Genomic DNA, 17,632 nt, shown 5'->3' with positions numbered 1-17,632 from the left:
GACTCAAAGTGTTGTTTGCAGACCAGCCACTGACTGTCTTGAAGTGTAGCAGATCAGCCATTCACAGAGTCTGCCTCAATATAGCAGATCAACCAATTACAGAGTCTGTCTCAATGTGTGGCAGACCAGTCATTCACAGAGACTGTCTCAATGTGTGGCAGATCAGCCATTCACAGAGTCTGTCTCAATGTGTGGCAGACCAGCCATTCACAGTCCGTCTCAAAAGTGTCCCGAGCAAGCGCAAAGCAATGAGACGTCTGTCCAGCAACACGACAACTTAACTAAAAGCTTGGTGTCACCCCAGCACAAGCTACCATTCAACAAGGTAAATACCATGTTAGCAAAAGCTTCCAGATATGACATAAATCATCAGACCAAGTTCATCAGGCTATGGCACAAGTAAATTGCACCCCTTCAGAAGCTGTGTCTGACAATTTCATTCATAAGGTATGGTTGACCCACACCATTCTCAGGCTTGCATGTTCATTCATTCAGTTTCTTCACAACCACAAGGTTCCCACAGATATGACCGACAAAATTTCATACTTTTCTGCACCAGTCTGAAAACTTTTCAAACAAAATGGCCAAACTGAATTAAATTCACCTGCCACTTGACAGACAGAGATTGGCAGATATGTTACTGATGCTTCAATTTTTATTGCTTATCCATTTGTTCGTTTTTCCAAATACTTTTAGCTCTTTGCTGAATTTACTTTTCAAAAGTTTTTATTAAAATTCCAAGAACTTTCTAGGCCTGGAGGTAATTATAATTTTTCCAAGACTGTTCCAGACTTCCATGACTGTAAGAATCTTGAAATCAGTTTTTCAGACATTACCATCAAACACCTCACAGTCTCTGACACATTTTACTGTTGTTTTTTTTTTTAGGGAGAATCCAACTTGGAACGTCAGGATGAAATAAGAACAGGACAAACTTTGATGCAGCAGTAAAGTATGTTTGGGGATGGAAACAAAGAAATGGAAACAAAGAAATGCTGATGTATGTGGGTAATGATGCCAAAGTCCTAGAGGTAACTCGTCCGCCTAGGAAGTGAGAGAGAATCTGAGCGCGCTGGTTCGAATCACGGCTCAGCCGCCGATATTTTCTCCCCCTCCACTAGACCTTGAGTGGTGGTCTGGACGCTAGTCATTCGGATGAGACGATAAACTGAGGTCCCGTGTGCAGCATGCACTTAGCACACGTAAAAGAACCCACGGCAACAAAAGGGTTGTTCCTGGCAAAATTCTGTAGAAAAATCCACTTCGATAGGAAAAACAAATAAAACTGCACGCAGGAAAAAATACAAAAAAATGGGTGGCGCTGTAGTATGGCCCTGTGGAGAGCAGCCCGAATTTCACACAGAGAAATCTGCTGTGATAAAAAGAAATACAAATACAAAAAATGTATGGGCTGCATCTTTTCCTTGGTTCAATGGAAGTGTGAGCACACAAACCCAGTTCGCTGTCAATAAGTTCATTTCTAACAATGTTTTACTTCATAATTCAAGTCCATTTGTTACAGAACAGTAACTAATTGATGGTGGCATGATGATGCAGGTAATTTTCACTGATAAGACCCAACTTTGGCGCTTCGGTCTGCAATCAGTGCTATAATGTTCCTTTTGTTCCATCAAAAACAAGAGTTTGGCAGTCTGAGTGGTAGGACAAAAAGGAAATTTTCAGACCCCTGCCAGAGTCTGCACTAGTTGGGTCACGGTTAAGAATGTGTAATTAAACGGCCTTTTATGTAAAATGTTACTCACAGATGCGAGTGAATGTTGGAGTTGTAGCAAACCAACAGGAAAAAAAAAATCAAAGAAAAAACGACACAACAACGAACAAAACAACCAAACTCTGCTGGTCTGTAAAAGTACAAGTGATGGCTACTTTTTAAACTCGTTCTTCAGTCAGTTTCCAGATGATTAGGAAAATTGAAACATCACAAAAACCTAAGCGTGAATGGACCCAAGAACCACAATATTGCTAAAAATGCAGGTTTCTGAGGCTGTAATTTTCATGTTACAGAAAAGGAATATATTTTCAATTTTGTGAAACCCATGACATGAATTATCATTCCAAAACTTGAAAATAACACATCCTGGTCTGGGTGTTAGTATTTCAGATGAGGCAATGTACTGAAGTCTTGTGTGTAGCATGCACTCAGTATAAAAAAAAGAAACCATGGCAACAAAAGGGTTGTTCCTGGCAAAATCATGTTGAAAAAACACTTGATCGATAAACAAATACACACACAGACAACAACAACAACAAAGACTGTTGCAACAAAAAATAAATATAAATTCACTTGTTTTATTAATCCAGATGAAACAGGGGTGGGGAGGGATAGGGATGAAATAAATAGCAGGCTTTTATTCCCCACACCCTCTCCCAATACCAGGGATTTTGCTGTGACCATGTGAATTTAGAAATAGTTCCTTTTACATCATACCTTTCTGCAGGACTGTCAAATATTGACGAAAAAAAAATCCCAAAGAAAACCAGAACCACCTTACAATCAAGATCAGTTTCATGCAGATAGATTCTCCACACATCCCCTCCCATTACTCTCTCTTTACAACACACTAACACAACTTCCATCAGTTTCACGTCTCTTTCAACCATTCCATATATTTCAAACATTTATGTCTCTTTCAACCATCCTATCTTTCAACCATTTCATATCTCTTTCAACCATCCTATCTTTCAACCATTTCATGTTTCTTTCAACCATCCTATCTTTCAACCATTTCATGTTTCTTTCAACCATCCTGTCTTTCAACCATTTCATGTTTCTTTCAACCATCCTGTCTTTCAACCATTTCATGTTTCTTTCAACCATCCTATCTTTCAACCATTTCATATCTCTTTCAAGCATCCTATCTTTCAACCATTTCATGTTTCTTTCAACCATCCTATCTTTCAAATATTTACATCTCTTTCAACCATCCTATCTTCGAAAATAATGACAGTTTCAGGTTTCTCTCAACCGTCCTATCTTTCAAAATAAAGTCCTTGAAGCAAACACAATCCAGCAAGATCAGATATGTACAAACATCAGAGAAACTCCACGATCCAGCACCTAAACACCGCTTGTTCACAAAACGTCCGCCACACAAATGGAACCCCCTTCCCCAAAAATAATATTCCTAGTGGTCCATCTCGCTGGAAAAACACACAGGGTGAGTTCTGAGCAGGAAGTTCCAGGCGTTGGCTGTGGACCATTATCTGGCTCTTTTGGGCGGCGGCGGCATCAGCTGTCTGTCGCTGGATGAGGGACGGGGATGGGACGGGGGGGCAGCTCGCCACCGATGGGTGTTGATGACGTTGAACAGCAGGTCCTTGGTCACTGGATGCTTGATGCTTTCACAGACACCTGTCGGAAAGCAGAAAGGTCTGATCCAAATCAATTGTTAATGAGAAAACCCATAACAGTTTCAACAGATGCTAGATGCCTCCATATTCCCCTCTTGACAACCAGAAAGGTCTGATCCAAATGAATTGTTAATGAGAAAACCCATAACAGTTTCAACAGATGCTAGATGCCTCCATAATTCCCCTCTTGACAACCAGAAAGGTCTGATCCAAATCAATTGTTAATGAGAAAACCCATAACAGTTTCAACAGATGCTAGATGCCTCCATATTCCCCTCTTGACAACCAGAAAGGTCTGATCCAAATGAATTGTTAATGAGAAAACCCATAACAGTTTCAACAGATGCTAGATGCCTCCATATTCCCCTCTTGACAACCAGAAAGGTCTGATCCAAATGAATTGTTAATGAGAAAACCCATAACAGTTTCAACAGATGCTAGATGCCTTCATATTCCCCTCTTGACAACGAGAAAGGTTTTTACCACGGACACACACACACAACCTAACACCGGGTTAAAACATAGACTCACTTTGTTTACACAAGTGACGGGCGCAATAGCTGAGTGGTTAAAGCGTTGGACTGTCAATCTGCGGGTCCCGGGTTCGAATCACGCTGAGGGCGCCTGGTGGGTAAAGGGTGGAGATTTCTACGATCTCCCAGGTCAACATATGTGCAGACCTGCCAGTGCCTGAACCCCCTTCGTGTGTATACGCAAGCATAAGATCAAATACGCACATTAAAGATCCTGTAATCCATGTCAGCGTTCAGTGGGTTATGGAAACAAGAACATACCCAGCATGCACACCCCTGAAAGCGGAGTATGGCTGCCTACATGGCGGGGTAAAAACGGTCATACACGTAAAAAGCCCACTCGCGTGTATACGAGTCAACGTGGAAGTTGAAGCCCACGAACGCAGAAGAAGAAGAAGAAGAAGAAGAAGAAAGCAAACAAACAAACAAAAAAAACAACAACAAAAAAACCACGGACTGACCCATAGCGGTGCTGTAGCTGTTGGGGAAGGACTTGTCCGTGCGCTGCCTCATGAACTTCCACTGGCCCCCGTCCCAGGAGCACTCCACGATCTTGTTGTCCAGCTCCCTCAATTCCTTTGTCACCTGCAGTGTGGAAAGAAATGATGGTTTCACTTCAAGGTGTCCAAGTGTCTGGACTGATCCATAAGCGTTACACCACTTTTGTTGTCAAAAAAACCCCAACAAAAAACAAAAACAAGAAGAAGAAAAACAAAACAAAACTAAGGCATACGCCTGATCTCCACCAAAACCCCTCTGCACCGATCAGGCCTTGAGAGACTAACAAATTTACCTTAGTGGAAAAACAAAGGTGAAGTCAATGTTTCCGGAAACAAAGCACACAGACCAATGGAGCAAAATAAGGCCAAATGAACACGCTTAATAGCCCCCCCCAAAAAAAGACGAGACAGAGCGAAAATCTGACAAGATGGCGTGGAGAGCCTTGGCCAAAGGAATGAGTCAGCGCTTAAAGCTTTTAGAGGCGTTTGACTGGCTAAGAGCGGACCGGGCAAGAAGGGGCGTCTTTTCACCGTTAGCCGCGCGAAATTTGGCCAAGCAGAGCAAACCGATAGGCCTAGTTTGACATGGTACAGTATATGACACCAAACAATGGTTTCAGTTTCAATGAGGCTTCAAAGTGAGCAGACTTATCCATATTCACTTATCCATATTCACCACATTTGCTTAAATTATATAAAAAAAACAACAACAAACAAACAAAACAACAAGGCCTTCAAGACTCACTTGTGATATGTATTGAGTATAATTTCAAAATGTAATGTTTAAGATGAGAAAGATCAGTTTAAAGCAAATTAAGTCCCCTAGCATTAATTACAGAGTAATTTTCCTTTTTTACTATCTGCACCAAAACGTTTGCAAAATAAATAAAACTTCCATGTTTAGCAAAAGAAGTTCCTGTTTGAACAAAAAATGATAATAATGACTGCTCTTGTTGTTGGGTCAGCATATTAGATCAAAGTGCCAAGTTTAGAGAATACCAAAAATATAACAGTAAATGCAGTTTGCATATAATTAGGCTTCGTTGTTTATTTTTTTGTGCCCATCCCAGAGGTGCAATATTGTTTTAAACAAGACGACTGGAAAGAACTGAATTTTTCCTATTTTTATGCCTAATTTGGTGCAGAAGATCAAACATTCATGTTAAAGATCCCATAATCCATGTCAGCGACTGGTAGGTGATGGAAACAATACACCCAGCATGCATACTTGAAACAGAAGGTTGTGCATATGGCGGGGTAAAAACACACATTCAAATCAAATGAAACATAAAAAAGAACAGCCTAAAGGCCCTGTGTGCTGGCAAAAGAAGCAGTTTGTCCCAAGAGAAAAACAACAACAACAAAAACAAAACAAAACAAGGCCTTCAAGACTCACTTGTGATAAATTAAGTCCCCTAGCATTAATTACAGAGTAATTTCCCTTTTTTACTATCTGCACAAAACATTTGCAAAATAAATAAAACTTCCATGCTTAGCAAAAGAAGTTCCTGTTTGAACAAAAAGTGATAATAATGACTCCTCTTGTTGTTGTGTCAGAATAAGAGGTCAAAGTGCCAAGTTTAGAGAATACAAAAAATATAAATATAACAGTAAATGCAGTTTGCATATAATTAGGCTTCTTTTTTATTTTTTTGTGCCCATCCCAGAGGTGCAATATTGTTTTTAACAAGATGACTGGAAAGAACTGAATTTTTCCTATTTTTATGCCTAATTTGGTGTCAACTGACAAAGACAGAGAAAATGTCGATGTTAAAGTTTACCATGGACACACAGACACACACACAGACAACCGAACACCAGGTTAAAACATAGACTCACTTTGTTTACACAAGTGAGTCAAAAACAACAAAAAAAAAAGGGAAAAAACCCCAGGCATTTACTCCTAACTAATGCTGTCACGTAAAGTTAATGGATGTTATACCTCCTCCAAAATTGCAGTCCACTGCGCTCCTTTTCTAAATTCTCTACCCTGCCAAAGCAACACCCAAAATAATGTTTTCACCACATACACACATTACACATCTAGTACGTCACCTTCATGGCAGAGAAAGGCTGATCGAAACTCCCCACGTACAGGTATCCTTTGGTTTCAGGCAGCATCCTGTTGAAGAGAGAAGCAACAGCACTGCTGTGTTAGAAAAAACCTCGCACATGTATTTTTCTTTTTGTGTGGAGAAGTAACAGCACTACACTATTTGAAAAAAAAAAACAACTCTCACACACATTTATTTCCTTTCTTCTTCTTTTTCTTTTCTGCCCAGTCATCTGTACTGTTTAGGTTTAGGTTTGGGACTGCATGTCAAGGCTGCACTCTATGCTTCCATTCATAATGATACCCCCACGACCACCAGGCTTGAGAGATACAGACACTTCCAGTGTCAGGTCAGGACATTTGAGCAGCACATCGAAAGAAGCATCCGTGAAGTGGACGATACTCAATTGTGTGGTCCTAGTCTTCCCATTTAAGCTCATAGCACACTCAACTCTGAGTATATGAACACTCTTGGGGGGGGGGGGGGGGCAAGTGTGTGTGAGTGTACACAAAACCTGTACTCACCCCGGATGTTCCTCTCTGCGAATTTTCAGCCGGAAGTCCACTGAGTTGAGGGAAGGTGGTTTCCACTTTAGGGTCTCTTTGCAGCGCCCACACACATACGGCTGTCACAGAAATATAACACTTTTTTCCCCCCCAGAAACACACGTGTAGACGGCTCCTACACAAACACAACACACACTCGCACCCAGTTGCAGACCATACATTCACTAACACAACACACTCTTGTAGACCATACATACACTAACACAACACACTCTTGCAGACCACACTAACACACTCTTGTAGACCATACGTACACTAACACAACACACTTTTGTAGACCATGCATACACTAACACACTCTTGTAGACCATACATACACTAACACACTCTTGCAGACCACACTAACACACTCTTGTAGACCACACATACACTAACACAACACACTCTTGCAGACCACACACACACTAATACAACACACTCTTGCAGACCACACATACACTAACACAACACACTCTTGCAGACCACACACACACACTAATACAACACACTCTTGCAGACCACACATACACTAACACAACACACTCTTGTAGACCATACATACACTAACACAACACACTCTTGCAGACCACACTAACACACTCTTGTAGACCATACATACACTAACACAACACACTCTTGCAGACCATACATACACTAACACAACACACTCTTGCAGACCATACATACACTAACACAACACACTCTTGTAGACCACACTAACACACTCTTGTAGACCATACATACACTAACACAACACACTCTTGTAGACCATACATACACTAACACAACACACTCTTGAAGATCACACAATAAACACACTCTTGCAGACTACACACACACACTAACACAACATACACTAGTGAACCACACATACTCTAACAATATACTTTTGAAGAAAACACACACACTAACACAACACACTCTTGTAGATCACACACACACTTACAATAAGCTCTTGTAGACCACACATGCCCTAACAGTAACAAAACACTCTTGAAGGCTACACATACATAAACGTAACAGACTCTTGTAGACCACACACACACACACACACACACACACACAAAGTTGCAGACCACACACACTAACACAACACACTCTTGTAGATCACACACACACTTACAATAAGCTCTTGTAGACCACACATGCCCTAACAGTAACAAAACACTCTTGAAGGCTACATATACATAAACGTAACAGACTCTTGTAGACCATACACACACACACACACACGCACACACACACAAACTTGCAGACCACACACACTAACACAACACACTCTTGCAGAACACACACACTAATATAACACACTCTTGCAGACCACATACACGAACACAACATACTCTTGCAGACCACACACACTAACATAACACACTCTTGCAGACCACACACACTAACATAACACACTAGCAGAACACACACACTAACATAACACACTAGCAGACCACACACACTAACACAACACACTAGCAGACCACACACACTAACATAACACACTCTTGCAGACCACACACACTAACATAACACACTAGGAGACCACACACACTAACACAACACACTAGCAGACCACACACACTAACATAACACACTCTTGCAGACCACACACACTAACATAACACACTCTTGCAGACCACACACACTAACACAACACACTATTGCAGACCACACACACTAACATAACACTAGCAGAACACACACACTAACACAACACACACTAGCAGACCACACACACTAACATAACACACTAGCAGACCACACACACTAACATAACACACTAGCAGACCACACACACTAACATAACACACTAGCAGACCACACACACTAACATAACACACTAGCAGACCACACACACTAACACAACACACTAGCAGACCACACACACTAACATAACACACTAGCAGACCACACACACTAACACAACACACTAGCAGACCACACACACTAACACAACACACTAGCAGACCACACACACTAACATAACACACTCTTGCAGACCAAACACACTAACATAACACACTAGCAGACCAAACACACTAACACAACACACTAGCAGACCACACACACTAACATAACACACTCTTGCAGACCACACACACTAACACAACACACTAGCAGACCACACACACTAACATAACACACTAGCAGAACACACACACTAACACAACACACACTAGCAGACCACACACACTAACACAACACACTAGCAGAACACACACACTAACACAACACACTAGCAGACCACACACACTAACACAACACACTCTTGCAGAACACACACACTAACATAACACACTAGCAGACCACACACACTAACACAACACACTAGCAGACCACACACACTAACATAACACACTAGCAGACCACACACACTAACACAACACACTCTTACATCTGGCACAGGCTGGAAGATGAGACCATCCACCTCGTGACTGACTTGAGCGGCAAAGCCTCCGTCCAGAATCTGTCAACAAACGTCATTGCGCCCACGTGAACTGGTGCTAAATACCTCAACTACAGAATAACTTTTAACGTTTATTTAAATAGCTATGCTGTATGCCGAGAAAAAATTCCTGATAAAATAGATATTCAAAACAAAATCTATATACAGATAAAACAGAAAATACTGTGATAGTAATCTGAGTTTAGTCATATCTCCCAAACTGTTTGAGGATACTAGTATAAAAAGTACGTATCACCATGCTACATTTCCCACTATCCACACTCTAAGAAATTATCACCTTTATCATAAATAATAATGCAACTTAGAGTTACACACAAAACACACACACTTCATCATCAAATATTCCCATCAATTTGTTCACAACACACACACTGATAGAGAGAAAGAGAGAGACAGACAGACAGACAGACAGACGGAGAGAGAGAGAGAGAGAGAGAGAGAGAGAGAGAGAGAGGTGAGAGAAGATTCATTCGTTTATTTATTTATAGTCTGGACAGAGAGAGAGGGAGGGAAGGAAGGAGACAGAGAAACACACACACACAAACACAGTGAGAGAGGGGGGGGGGGAGAGAAGGAGAGACCAAAAGAGAGGGAGGGAGGGAGAGAGAGAGAAACACACACACACAAACACAGTGAGAGAGGGGGGAGAGAGAAGGAGAGACCGAAAGAGAGGGAGGGAGGGAGAGAGAGAGAAACACACACACACAGTGAGAGAGGGGAGAGAGAGAAGGAGAGACCGGAAGAGATGGAGGGAAGGAAGGAGGCACACACACACGCATACACACACACACACACACACACACACAACATAACACACACACACACACACACAACATAATACACACACACACAACATAACACACACACACACACACAAAATAATACACACACACACAACATAACACACACAAACATAACACACACACACACACTGCAAAAACACTAATACACACACACTACACTCGTAACACAACCCACACACATACTACACACACAACACAACAAACACACTGGAAAAACACACATACACACACACTACACTCGTAACAAAACCCACACACATACTACACACACAACACAACACACACACTGCAAAAACACTAATACACACACACTACACTCGTAACACAACCCACACACATACTACACACACAACACAACAAACACACAACACAACAACAACACACTACACACACACCTTCTCGGCGGCGGTGAGGTCCCAGAAAGGCTTGGCACGCACACTGAAGGCCTGTGAGGCACGGTCCAGCATGCCTTGCTGCATCTTGCCGTTGCGCGGCCCCACGATCTCCTTCTCGATGCACAGCAGGCGCCGGCGGAAGTCCGTCTTGCCCACTTCCTGCCCCTGGGGGTGACGAGACACTTACTTTGAAAATCAAGTTTCATTTACAGCAGGGGCACTGACTGGAACAATTTAGTTTTAAACATTCTGATGTCAAAGAAACCAGACAAAATACAGCGCTCAATAAAGAGACACCGAAGACTTGAGCAACAAGCCAGAGGTTATATCGTGCTCATTCAAGTGTCACATATGATCAATAATTGCATATGGGGAAAATATACATAACATTCCATAATGGAACAAATTCCCACCGTATCGAAAACAACAACAAACAAACAAAAACTGTATGTCTGGCTACCTGCTTGTGAGTGAGTGAGTGAGTGAGAGTGAGAGTGAGAGTGAGAGTGTGAGTGTGAGTGTGTGTGTGTGTGTATGTGTGTGTGCAATGGGGATGCGGTGGGTTGGGGTTTCACTGCACGATCCTCACACAAGGTGAAGGCTTTGTAGAGGGCGTTTGTAGACCCTTCTTTCTGTTTGCTCTCGTGTGTTTTTGTTTCCCTTGCTCCGGGCAGGGTGGCGGTGCAGAGTGGAATAAACAGCAAGCAGGGAGATTGATAACAGCAACACATGTGTTGGATGGTATACGAGGCATGGTACCCGCGCTTAGGCACCCAGCGAAAATCCGATCCCCACCAGAGAAAGGAAAGACAGGATCGACTTGGAGGTAGAGAAAAACGAATGATTCGAGGGGGCCGAGTCGAATCGAGTACACAGAATGTAAGAATACAATAAACACAAGCCGCATGCAGCAAAATAAGGCCAAATGTATACGCTTAACAGCCAAAAAAAGCGTAAGACGAGACAGAGCGTAAACCTGACAAGATGGCGTGGAGAGCCTTGGCCAAAGGAATGAGTCAGTGCTTATAGCTTTTAGAGGCGTTTGATTGGTTAAGAGTGGACCGGGCAAGACGGGTTGTCTTTTCACTGTTAGCCGCGCAAAATTTGGCCAAGCAGAGCAAACCGATAGGCCTAGTTTGCATCAGTTTGACATGGTACAGTATATGACACCAAAACAAAATCTCTCTCTCTCTTTCTCCTCTCTCTAGAAATAGATCTATATACAAAGATATAGACATGCAAACACATTTGATTTGACAGACACGGAGGAATCTGGTGAACGTTCCTTTCATGCGGATACCTAACAAATCTTCACAGAATCAAGAGAAAAGAACATAGAAAAAAACAACAACAAAAAACAACAAAAAAACCCAACCCCAAAACCAAAACAAAACAAACAAACCAGCAACAATATATTTTCCAGTACTGTTGTATTCTATGCATTCACATCTATTTCTTCCATACGTGTGTGTGTGTGTGTGTGTGTGTGTGTGTGTGTGTGTGTGCATGCATGCATGCGGGTCTATACATGTAACGTAAACATATGTGACTGCACATATGTACATATACATGTTAATCTACGTGAGCATGACCTGATCTCTCCTCCCTTCTTTCAGTGGGAACAAAAACAGAAACAACAACATACACCACTCAAAAAGATTAAAGCCTCACTCTCTGCAAACATGCCTCCCTCCCCCACCCACCCTCTCGATCTCCCCACCTTCCCCACAACTCCCCTCCCCACACCCAAATAACCTTTCTTGAGGATTCCACAGACCTCAAAGCTTTTCTTTCCCTTTCTGGTTTTTCCCCCCAGACAGTTTGAAGTCTTAATATATCTAACACACTGGGCAATATCAACATTTTTACCCGTCCACTCTTCGATGTTGAAGTCAGAAATAAAATCTACCCAAATGGGTATACCTGTTTCAATCGCAAACCCTTGTGTCGTCGTGCACTTTCGTTTTCAGCCTCGCGCGAAGGACACCACACTTTATTCCGTTTACAGTTTCGAAGTGCACAACTCAATACCCCCAAAGCAGCACTCCATTTTTGGACACCTTTCTAATGTGGACAAGTTCATTTTAAAATCCTCTTCTATAGTCGACAAACTTATATATATATATATATATAATTAATATTTTTACCCGTTTTGGAGATTTTCACGTATGTTTTGTACTGCCGACCGGTGAAAATGTTAATTATAATATAAGAATGTTGAACCAGAGATGGTGGACACGTTCGTACATTTTATTTCTGACTTCAACATCGAAGAGTGGACGGGTAAAAATGTTAATATAGCCACACACTGGTTAGCAATGAGTGCAGCATGAATGTGAGAGCAACAAATATAACACAGCAATGGCCGAGTGGTTAAAGCGTTGGACTTTCAACCTGATGGTCCTGGGTTCAAATATCGGTAACGGCGCCTGTTGGGTAAAGGGTGGAGACTTTTCCAATCTCCCAGGTCAACAGATGTGCAGACCTGCTTGTACCTGAACCCCCGTCGTGTGTATACACAAGCAGAAGATCAAATACTCACATTAAACATCCTGTAATCTATGTCAGCGTTCGGTAGGTTGTGGAAACAAGAACACGCCCAGCATGCACATCTCCGAAAACGGAGTATGGCTGGAGGGTAAACAAATGAAACGGTCACACACATAAAATGTTATATGTCTGTCTGAGTGTGTATGTGTGCCTGGTTGAAATCTGATTGAATGAGGCAGGAAACGAATGATGAGCGCCCAATGACAGCTGTCAGTCGGCTCTACCCAGGAAGGCAGCCTGTTGTGCAAATGACCCCATGTTTGTAAAGCATTGACAGCTTGGTCTCCGACCAAGGATAGGCACTGTATAAGTATCCATATCATTCATTCATTCATTCATTCATTATTTCAAACATTTTTTTGTTTCTTTGAAATACTGACCTCAAACTTGATGATATCGTAGACGAGGAAGCGAGGAACATCCTTCCCCTCCACTTTGTCCAAAATCATCTCCTGCAAGAAAAGTAAAAGAAAATCATAAGACATTATGCCGACCTGAACAGGTTTGTCCCCACTCACATACATGCAGAGGTGCTACAATTTATACATCTGAGATACACCTGTGTTGTACATGTCTTCTGACAAACATTTTCCCTGATGATCAAGGCAGACTAAATTGGTTCTCCAATTCGGCTAGTTCAAAAACAAGAAAAAGCTTTTAAAAACAGTCATGCTGGTAAAAACCCACCTTTATATTTTACTGAACATGGTAGTTGCAGCCCACAAACACACACACACACACACACACACACACTCACACACACACACACTCACAAAACCACCCTAGCAGCGGCACCCACCCCATCCACTAGCGTGTTCTCCACGTGAGCGTTGAGATCTTTGCGGCGTGGGAACTCCAGCCCTGGTATGTGGAACACAGCGTTGTCACGGTCAATCATGTACACGCGGTCTTTCCCGTCGATCAGCATCAGATACCTGGAATCAAACACACAAACTGAGAGTGAGATTAACTCACTCAGAACGGCCAGTCCTCTCTTCTCCTCTACACAGACCCCTCGGATGCCCAGTGGGTGTCTGAATGACCCAACCTTTAGCTTCCGTCGTCAGAATTGTGGTATTCTTTGTCAACATTCACCTCTTCAGTATAAGAGCCTTCCGCTTGCAATATTCTGATGATGGTAATTGGGGTGAAACGCTATTAACGTCGTCTCTTTCGCCGTTCGTATGGAAAGAGTTAAACAAAAAACAACAACAAAAAACCCCAAAAAATCAAGAGAAGGAAAAAAAAAAAAAAGAAAAAAGAAGAAGAAGAAAAAAAGTGGTGACTGGAAAAATATGTCTGCAATGCATTGTAGACAAAACCGAAGTTTATCAACATGTAGTGCATATCTGTCTGTATCCATCTGCTACATTGTGCACCAAGCGCATGTGTGAGTGAGTGTGAGTGAGTGAGTGTGTGTGTGTGTGTGTGTGTGTGTGTGTGTGTGTGTGTGTGTGTGTGTGTGTGTGTGTGTGTGTGTGTGTGTGTGTGTGTGTGTGAGAGAGAGAGAGAGAGAGAGAGAGAGAGAGAGAGAGAGAGAGAGAGAGAGAGAGCGAGAGAGAGAGAGAGAGGGAGGAGAGAGAGAGAGAGAGAGAGAGAGAGAGAGAGATACAGACACAGCATGTCTGTGTGTGTACAAAGAAGGGGGTTTCCTAACCTGGTGCCGTCTGCCTTCCAGATGTGTGTGTGTGTGTGTGTGTGTGTGTGTGTGTGAGAGAGAGAGAGAGAGAGAGAGCGAGAGAGAGAGAGAGAGAGAGAGAGAGAGAGAGATACAGGCACAGCATGTCTCTGTGTGTGTGTGTGTACAAAGAAAGGGGTTTCCTCACCTGGTGCCGTCCGCCTTCCAGCTGACCATGTAAGGCTTCTGTCGTAGGAAGTCCAGGTTATGAATGTCCATGGACACTGGCTGGGAGCCTGGGAACCCCGAGCTGTTGACCAATCACAACTACACATAAAAAATCAGTCCCAAGCTGCTGACCAATCACAACTACACACAAAAAATCAGTCCCAAGCTGCTGACCAATCACAACCACACATAAATATTCAATCCCTGAGCTGTTGACCAATCACAACTACACATAAATATTCAATCCCCGAGCTGTTGACCAATCACAACCACACATAAATATTCAATCCCTGAGCTGTCGACCAATCACAACTACACATAAACCATCAGTCCCAAGCTGCTGACCAATCACAACCACACATAAACAATCAGTCCCAAGCTGCTGACCAATCACAACTACACATAAATATTCAATCCCCGAGCTGTTGACCAATCACAACCACACATAAATATTCAATCCCTGAGCTGTTGACCAATCACAACTACACATAAATACTCAATCCCAGCTGTGTCAACGGATGAGTGCAACAGCTGTGTGGTTTAAGCGTTAGACTTTCAATCTGAGATGCCTTAAATCACATGGCAGAGACAACTCAACAAAGACAGAAACAACAAAGACAGAGAAAAACTCAATACAGACAGTTCAACACAAGACACATAATCCACTGACAACTCAACACAGACCAACACAAGACGAACGCACAAAAGGCAGTGCACACACCAACAGACAGACCAACACAAGACGAACGCACAAAAGGCAGTGCACACACCAACAGACAACACAGACCAACACAAGACGAACGCACAAAAGGCAGTGCACACACCAACAGACAACTCCACACAGACAGACCAACACAAGACGAACGCACAAAAGGCAGTGCACACACCAACAGACAACTCCACACAGACCAACACAAGACGAACGCACAAAAGGCAGTGCACACACCAACAAACACAGACCAACACAAGACGAACGCACAAAAGGCAGTGCACACACCAACAGACAACACAGACCAACACAAGACGAACGCAGAAAAGGCAGTGCACACACCAACAGACAACACAGACCAAAACAAGACAAACACACAAAAGCCAGTACACACACCAACAGACAACTCCACACAGACAGACCAACACAAGACAAACGCATAAAAGGCAGTGCACACACCAACAGACAGACCAACACAAGACGAACGCACAAAAGGCAGTGCACACACCAACAGAGAACTCCACACAGACCAACACAAGACGAACGCACAAAAGGCAGTGCACACACCAACAGACAACTGCACACAGACAGACCAACACAAGACGAAACGCACAAAAGGCAGTACACACACCAACAGACAAGACCAACACAAGACGAACGCACAAAAGGCAGTACACACACCAACAGACAGACCAACACAAGACGAACGCACAAAAGGCAGTACACACACCAACAGACAGACCAACACAAGACGAACGCACAGAAGCCAGTGCACACACCAACAGACAGACCAACACAAGACGAACGCACAAAAGGCAGTGCACACACCAACAGAGAACTCAACACAGACAGACCAACACAAGACGAACGCACAAAAGGCAGTACACACACCAACAGACCAACACGAGACGAACGCACAAAAGCCAGTACACACACCAACAGACCAACACAAGACGAACACACAAAAGGCAGTACACACACCAACAGACAGACCAACACGAGACGAACGCACAAAAGGCAGTACACACTCTAACAGACAGACCAACACGAGACGAACGCACAAAAGGCAGTACACACTCTAACAGACAGACCAACACAAGATGAACGCACAAAAGCCAGTACACACTCTAACAGACAGACCAACACGAGACGAACACACAAAAGGCAGTGCACACACCAACAGAGAACTCCACACAGACCAACACAAGACGAACGCAGAAAAGGCAGTGCACACACCAACAGACAGACCAAAACAAGACAAACACACAAAAGGCAGTGCACACACCAACAGAGAACTCCACACAGACCAACACAAGACGAACACACAAAAGCCAGTGCACACACTGACAGACAGACCAACACAAGACGAACGCACAAAAGCCAGTGCACACACCAACAGACAGACCAACACAGACAGACCAACACAAGACGAACGCACAAAAGCCAGTGCACACACCAACAGACAGACCAACACAAGACGAACGCACAAAAGCCAGTACACACACTGACAGACAACTCAACACAGACAGACCAACACAAGACGAACGCACAAAAGGCAGTACACACTCTAACAGACAACTCAACACAGGCAGACCAACACAAGACGAACGCACAAAAGCCAGTGCACACACCAACAGACAACACAGACCAACACAAGACAAACGCACAAAAGCCAGTGCACACACCAACAGACAACACAAGACGAACGCAGAAAAGCCAGTGCAAACACCAACAGACAACTCCACACAGACAGACCAACACAAGACGAACACACAAAAGGCAGTGCACACACCAACAGACAGACCAACACAAGACGAACGCACAAAAGGCAGTACACACACCAACAGACAGACCAACACAAGAC

At 43.1% G+C, this 17,632-nt stretch overlaps 1 protein-coding gene across 1 annotated transcript in view; it reads right to left on the bottom strand.

Annotated features, from left to right (window-relative positions):
* LOC143291076 (mRNA-capping enzyme-like) overlaps positions 1-17,632 on the bottom strand; it is a 36,252-nt gene continuing 18,620 nt past the window's right edge. The window contains exons 11-19 of the mRNA XM_076600679.1: positions 15,040-15,141; positions 14,013-14,148; positions 13,594-13,665; positions 10,664-10,828; positions 9,394-9,465; positions 6,984-7,084; positions 6,461-6,527; positions 4,367-4,490; positions 1-3,373 (exon numbers count right to left, since the gene is read on the bottom strand). Of these exons, the coding sequence (XP_076456794.1) occupies positions 3,222-3,373; positions 4,367-4,490; positions 6,461-6,527; positions 6,984-7,084; positions 9,394-9,465; positions 10,664-10,828; positions 13,594-13,665; positions 14,013-14,148; positions 15,040-15,141 (991 nt within the window). The 3' untranslated portion in view covers positions 1-3,221. The remainder of the gene's footprint in view (positions 3,374-4,366; positions 4,491-6,460; positions 6,528-6,983; positions 7,085-9,393; positions 9,466-10,663; positions 10,829-13,593; positions 13,666-14,012; positions 14,149-15,039; positions 15,142-17,632) is intronic.

Source organism: Babylonia areolata, chromosome 16 (genome assembly GCF_041734735.1).
Source record: "Babylonia areolata isolate BAREFJ2019XMU chromosome 16, ASM4173473v1, whole genome shotgun sequence".
Lineage (NCBI taxonomy): Eukaryota > Metazoa > Mollusca > Gastropoda > Neogastropoda > Buccinidae > Babylonia > Babylonia areolata.
The sequence above is the reverse complement of the archived record's forward strand: the minus strand, read 5'-3'. Positions and strand labels throughout refer to the sequence as shown.